This window comes from Parasteatoda tepidariorum, chromosome 3 (assembly GCF_043381705.1).
Source record: "Parasteatoda tepidariorum isolate YZ-2023 chromosome 3, CAS_Ptep_4.0, whole genome shotgun sequence".
Taxonomy (NCBI): Eukaryota; Metazoa; Arthropoda; class Arachnida; order Araneae; family Theridiidae; genus Parasteatoda; species Parasteatoda tepidariorum.
Genome location: NC_092206.1, coordinates 99,641,271 through 99,648,868, shown reverse-complemented (window position 1 = coordinate 99,648,868; position 7,598 = coordinate 99,641,271). Strand labels below are relative to the sequence as shown.

The 7,598-nt window shown below is 23.2% G+C and overlaps 1 protein-coding gene across 1 annotated transcript in view; it reads right to left on the bottom strand.

The window, feature by feature from the left end:
- Nucleotides 1-265: 265 nt before the first annotated feature.
- Nucleotides 266-7,598, bottom strand: part of LOC107454758 (sister chromatid cohesion protein PDS5 homolog A) — a 62,766-nt gene continuing 55,433 nt past the window's right edge. The window contains exons 33-34 of the mRNA XM_043040559.2: nucleotides 5,904-5,975; nucleotides 266-427 (exon numbers count right to left, since the gene is read on the bottom strand). Coding sequence (XP_042896493.1) covers nucleotides 5,949-5,975 — 27 coding nt within the window. The 3' untranslated portion in view covers nucleotides 266-427; nucleotides 5,904-5,948. The remainder of the gene's footprint in view (nucleotides 428-5,903; nucleotides 5,976-7,598) is intronic.

Below are 7,598 nucleotides of genomic sequence, written 5' to 3'. Positions count from 1 at the left end.
GTGTCAACAGCCAAATGTGATTTTTAACTTTTGTGCAATTCTTTTTATAGTAAAAAATATATTCATTTCTTTATTAGTGGTACACAGCATTACGAAAAATTTAGAAAGGGTACACAAAAGTCATAAAGTTGGAAAACACTGCTGTAATCAATTATATTTTGCTTAACTATGTGTAAATAAGAAAAAAAAAATTCTCTTCTCACCCAGACTTTAATTTTTTTTAATAAATAGTAATTTTTTTTATTTTAAAAGCTAGCATTCTAAATTTTTCTTCTTCCATTTTTTATTCAAAATAATTTACAAAGAAAGAATTTTCTACAGTTTACACAACAAATGGCTTATTTTATACATAATTACAATTGTTAATTTCTTAATAATTAATCTCTTTTACTCTCCTGAAGTTTCTTCTCCTCCCCTGTTGCATTTTCTTAAAAAAAAGAAGTATTTTGAATTATCAGAAAAATCAACTTTCTCATAGTTTCATACATACCCAGAAGTATTTCAAACTTATTAATAAAATCAGCTTTTCAAAAATTTCATATACATTAAAAAACATGTATGTTATTTTAAAAACTTTTATAGCATATAAAAATTTTAAACTTTTTACAAGACATGAAATCACAAATATTCACTGATACATCTAACAATTGTATTTTTTTTACAGTAAGTAGAAGATATTTTCCTTTTTATATCATAATTACCTTCAAATTTCATCAAAGCAAGAAAGAAAATATGGAATAATAATTAAAAAAAAAAGAGTATATATTTATTTCCCTCTTCAAAAACAGGATTGGCATGATTTAAATCATTTAATTAATTTTAAAAAGATTTTTGATTTATTACCCAATTTTTTTTATTTTAAGAAATCATTGTCTTATGACAAAAATATTTTTTAATAAAAATTATGAATACACAATCAAGAGAACATTTTCAGTTTATGTGTTTTTTTCTTTCTATGTCTAGTTAAATTGACAATGGAGGTTTTATATAGATAATTTATGAGAGGAAAATGTATGTAAATTACTAATTGATGTTCAAAATATACAAATAATAATACATAATAAAAAAAAGACTAAAGGTGGATTAAAGTAACAAGTAGCTTTGAAATACTATAATTTTTCAGTATATAATTCAACATTTCTCATGTAGTTTTATGTTTATTTAAATACTAGTACTTGTCGGAGCTAAAAGAGCAAGTTGGACTGCAACATTTAATAATTTTTTATTGAATGGGAAGAATGCTGGGAAGTTAAACTTGGTGCTCTACAATCTCGCCAATGAGGTCGCTGACAGTACTTTTAAAACTTATAAGTAGTTTGTGTTATAAATAATGACAAAAACTTGTTCTGCCAAGAGTAATAAAGATTAAATGATTTTCTTGTTTTTTGATCAAAATTATTCTTAATTTCATATTAAGCTGACCAATTGGCTTCTTGTCTTTACAAATTCATTAGGGTGCTTAGTGCTGAGCTTGAACAAACAGTAACTATGGTTTTAATTTTTTAGTGATTAGTTTCTAATAATTAAATACAGAAAACTTTTACATGATTTGGTTAGAAATTTTTAATTATTTTTGTTACGATATTGTTTGTTAATAAAAATATATTTTTAATACGTTTTGTATGAGTTTTGCTAGGTAAATGAGAAAAGATAAATCTTTATTTTTGCCACTTTATTGAGGAAGGAAAATATTCCCTGAATTTTTTAAACCAATTTTAAATTTTGTTTTTGATTTTTTGTAACTGATGACATACATTTTATTGTTAATTTTAAATTTCAACATATTCAAGTACATAAAACATAGTTAAAAAACACTTTCACTTGGTATTAAAACTGAAAATAGATAACTATTTTTCTAAAAAAATATTACAAAAATAAAGTAAATTAAGAATAGAGTAAATATAATACGTGACGGATGGCCTACACATTTTAGTTAATATTATGCTGCTATTTATGACAGATCAAAGAAAACTGCAAGTTATTTTCAGTCACTGTGGAAAATATTTGTTTTTTAATGAGGACAAAAATTTTTGATTTTGATAGTGCAACAATTTTAAGTAAATATCGAAATTTACAAAAGAATATTTTTGAAAATTAATAAAATTTCTAAGTAAACTTCATCAATGTATTAAAAAGGGAAAAAAATTAAATTTTTAACCCTAAAATTTCCAATTTTTCGACAGTGATAAAATTTCCAGACTTTTCACTGTTTTGTGACCATTTTGATAATCAAAATATGGTATAGAGAAAAATAATGAATTAAAGAGAAAAAAATTAATAAAATTGAATTGAATGTAATTTGTGTTATTAATATGAAAATAATATATCCTTTAATTTCCATACACCATAATGGAAATATTAATATTATGAGAATGTTAAATACTTATTATGACGAATTTCTCATAATCAAATATGAAAATAATTGTGATTTCTATTTTTTGAAAGAGGATAAAATCTGCTAACTAAGTATGGAAATAGTATTCTTGCAGTGAAGTACAAAGTATTTAAAGCTGACAAGCATGTAAATAACATTTTTGATTTTCAAAAATATATTTGACTTTATTTTTACACATGGTTTCTATAGATGAATTTTACATATACACAGAATATCACATGATTATAAAATTCAGATGTAATACTAAAACTTCTAAGAGAAAAAAGTCTTATCATTCATTATATTTCAATATATTTAGAATAATATCAATAAACAGGTATTCCAACTTTTGGTGACATTTCTATTTCATAACACTGTTATATATTTTCTTTAGAGTAGCAGAGATAACTTTTCACAATCATATTAAAATTCTAAATAAAATATAGAATTGCTATTTCATTTTATAAAATTTTTGAAATAAAATAGCCTACAATATTTAACTTCATACAGATTGACAATTAAGGGCCAAATTTTATAGAATGCTTCAAATTTAGTTAGTGACTAAATTAAATAAGTTAATAATAATATGAAAAGTTAAAGGTTTGTCTGAAAATAAGGGATAGTTAACAAATTAAAAAACCAAATTCACCATTAAAACAAATCATGAATTAAACTTTTCAATGCTAATAAAAGGGTTCCTTAACTTTATAGACTGGGCCAAGGTTCTAAGTCGATGACATTATTGTCCACATAAGTGGGGGGAAAAAAAGACTTCTCAAGAAAGCCTGTCTGAAGAACATTATTGAAATAATTTACAGGTAATTCATTTTTCTTTTTTTATAAATAAAATAAAATTTGACTCACAAGACTTGCGATTTCTGAAAAAAACATAGTGATAGCTATCACATAAAAAATAATGAATGACATCTTAAAATTTAAAACAATTCATCAAAACACAAAACGTGGAATAATTTCCCACCTTTATTTTTGATGAACCTACTTAATCAAGTACAAAATGTATCAAACAACATTACTAGAAATATATACAATGCAGCAACATATACATAAATTGCAACAGATAAATAATATAAAAGAAAAAAAAAGTGAAGTTTTAAAACTATCATAAAATAGTAACAATTTTTTTTTTAAATTTCGATTTTCATTTAATAAAAATCAAATTTTATAATTAGATTTTTAAAAAAAAAATTAAAAGCTTTATTAAATGATAAAATAATATATGTTTCCCTCAAAATTAGAATTAGAGAAATGCAATAAAAAACACACATTATAAAAGTTATTTTTAAGATTTTACAGCAAAGAATACCCCAGCCGCTGAAAGTCGTAGAGTATTTCACAGCGAAAATAAAATAAAAATATATCTCAGCTTTTAATTTAAATGATTTAATATTCCTTCATTAAGTTATAGAATTCATCTCTTTTAGGTAACCTAATTAAATATTCTTTCAGTTATGAAAATTCTTTTACTACCTATAAACTCAGATAATTATTTTGTATTTTGACGTAAAAAATAATTTAATACTTACTTTTATAGTTTGGATCATAAAACAAAAATTGTAAATTAGTGATAAAAAATAATGTCATAAAATTTTTTGTTTAATGTCAATAAATTTAATTTTTGAATAATTTGTTTTCTTGGAAGCAGAAAATCTTATCACTATATCAAGGTTACACAGTGTCATATTTCTTTTATTAAATAACCATCCACAAATTTAACATTTGAATAACTTGCAGGTAAAAAAGTATTCAATTAAAACAAATGCCTAATTAAAAAAATGAAAATAACGAATTTTTGATTAAGTTTTTACAAGAATTTCCAACAAGAAACAAGATAAACAATCTTCATAAACAATATATCAATAATGACAAGCAGCAAAAATACTAAACAAAATATATTAAAGAAATACTATCCTTGCTTTACAGAGAAAAAATATGACATGTTTTTAAAACACACTGCAGAATAAACAAATTTCAGTAATTATTTTAACAAAAGATTATGTAGATTTTACAATTACACATTAAAAAATTGGCAATGCAATTATAGTTTCATTAAAAAAGTTCCAAACTCACATTGGCAGCACCAGTTACTGAATAAATTATTCAAGATTGTTTTATCCTTTGATGAGATAAAAAAATATACAGCATAGCACTGGACATTAATTGCAATTCTTAAAAAATAAAAACACTGTATTCAATATTCAAAGAAAGCTTACAATGAATTAGATAAAAAGAAACATAGGTATTATAGGTATAAAATGATTTAGACACAATTGGAGTTCATGTGCCTCAAAATAAATTTAAATTTCAACAAACAATAATAATAATTATAAAGTATACTATAAAATCACTCTACAATGATAACTTGCATTGGCTAAATAGAATGGTTTTAAAAATGTATCAAACTTTTGGAGTGGTCAATGACAAAAATATCAAAAACAAGCACTCCAGTGTTTTAAACAAGGAAGGTATTTGAAGTGTCACCACCCCCATTCGTAGATAGTTCTTTTTAAGTTAGAAAATAATACACACTATTTATTTTGTCTACTTCAAAGTAATTATTAATGCATAATTTTTCAATTGCAATTTTTGCATTGAATGTGTACTTCAGGGCAATTGCGCCATTTATTAAATATCACATTTGCTGACTTTAAAATTACCTTATAACTCAATAAAAAAAAAAGAAAAAAAAAAAAGGCGGTTCTAATTTCTGTTAAGATAAATCATGGCGTCATTAACACCCATTCCAATATTTAGTTACTTTCATTAGTTTTAAAATTAATAAGTTAATAAAAATTGGAATAATTGTAAATGCCGTTAAAAGTTATTTTATCAAAAACAATTAAAATTGCTTTATTTTTTTTAAAACTGAGATTGATGCTTTGTTTTATTTATTTCTTTATTTTAAAATGAACTTCATGCATGGGGGAATTGTTCTTAAATTCTATTTGTCCCGCAGATGAAAAGCATGATTGGCTGAAAAGGGTTGTTTTAATAAAATGCTTTCATTTATTCTCAATTAAAAACTTTAACATATGTGTTTGTAAATAGAAAAAAATAAATAACACTTAAAAATTAGAATTAAAATTATACATATACTTATATATTCTAAATTTTCATCACAACTCAGCATTTTAAAGAAAATTTTAATACAACAATTATATATTGCTGAATGTCTTAAGCAGTCTTCTAAGACATTTGTTTAAGGAGACTAAGGCTATTGGTGCTTAAGAACTCTTAAAAAGTGATTCGCTGAACTGTGTGATGTGCTTGGTGAAATTTTAATGACTCACTCAACAATTTTTGTCCTCAGAACTATAACATAATGAATAATGACACTTCAGGAACTTCCTTATTAGTGCAACAAAAGATATCTCGAGTAAACTAGACATGAAGTTATAAAAATTCTAAGTAATAATAGTAACTGTGAAGGTCCACTTCATCATATATAAAAGTGAATACATGAATGTTTAAGCTGGGTAAGTAAGTTGTTGCAAGTTCATACTTAACTTACATTCATAACCTAAGAATGAGGGTTGAATTAAGATGAGCTTTTGTATCATCTTCGCTTTGGCCTTGATTTTGCCTGTAAAAAAGATTAAAAATAATACTAATTAGGAAAAGACTAGAACACACATTATTAAAAGAAAAAAAATACTGACATAAAATCAAAATTACAGGTTGACAAGAAATAACTTGGACCTTATTTAAATAGTGGTTAGGGATAATGTAAGCTGCCTCTCGTTCTTATTAAACAACTAATAATCTCATAAATCAGTTTGATTTGAATAAAGATTTAAATGATTTTTCTTAAAAAAAGTCATTGATTTCAATCAAATGATTTTTTTAAGATATGATTAATTTAAAAAACACTTTAACATAAGTTTTATTGATTTTTATAGTTTTAAAACATACTGCAAAAATAAATATAGTGCTATGTTAATAAGTTTAAATTAGCAAAATTACATAAGTAACTTAGTGCAGAACAAATTACAGCACTTTTAAAATGATATTTATTTAATAAATTACATTATTCATGAGAATTTTTCAAATGCAAACTAAGAACAATGTAAAGTATAATGAAGTTATTAAATATGGATTCATTTTATTTTTAATAAAATAAATTTAAAACTTTTTTTTGCCTGTATTTCAGCTGTTAATAATAGTAGTACATTTTTATTCCATTTCAATAAACCTGTATCATACATCTCTACGCATTAAACAATTTTTAACGGACTGATTTGGTTTGAAATGTATTATGATTTATTTTTAATGTTTTAATAATGATTATATTTATAAAACCTAATTATTAACTGAAGTATCTTTAAAGAAATTATTTAAATCAAAAGAATCTAATAAAATTATTATAAAACAGGAGTAATTGTGAGCCCAACTCTATAATCTTGAAAATTTCATTAGTAGAATCATTAATGACGCATTTAAAAAAATATCTTTATAAATTTAAATCATTGACATTTTCAAAACATGAAATTCTAAATAAATTAAACTATATGCAGCATTTTTTAAATGAATAATTATGTATAAGTTTACTTTTATCTCTAATCACATTTATTATTTTATCAGAAAAAATATTTACAAATGAAAGAGATGTCAAGTATAATTCTAGTTCTAAAATCTTTAAATAAATTATACAAGAATTTTTATACATGAATGTGATCAATGATTTATTAAAACTTCTGGACTTCGGATTTCTGGAAACTTATGGATTGCAGTTAGCGAAAACTCTAGAATTTTTCCGGAGCACAATCATCTCTGATAAAATAAAAATTACATTCATATCTGTTGAATGCACATTAACTTACCTTAACAAATAATATCTTCCAAAAATATAAATAATATTTTATTAATTTTAATATATAACTACAATATTTTTGACTATGAACATGATTTGTTAAGGCATATGTACAATTTCCATTTTTTAAAAATCAGAATATATACATATTCAATAAAGATGATTAAAACTGTCTTAATAAATCATGATAACTGATATTAAAAGAAATAAATATATATGGAAATATATTCTTTAAATTAATAATAAATGTTAGTACCGCAGGTACAATATCACTAGTACCATTTTCTTCAGTACAGTACTAAAGTGATTTCAGTGAGATTGTTAGATAACAAGACTTGTTTTGATAATAATTAATATCAATATAAAAGACCACAATTTTCGGTAAGTTTCAATATC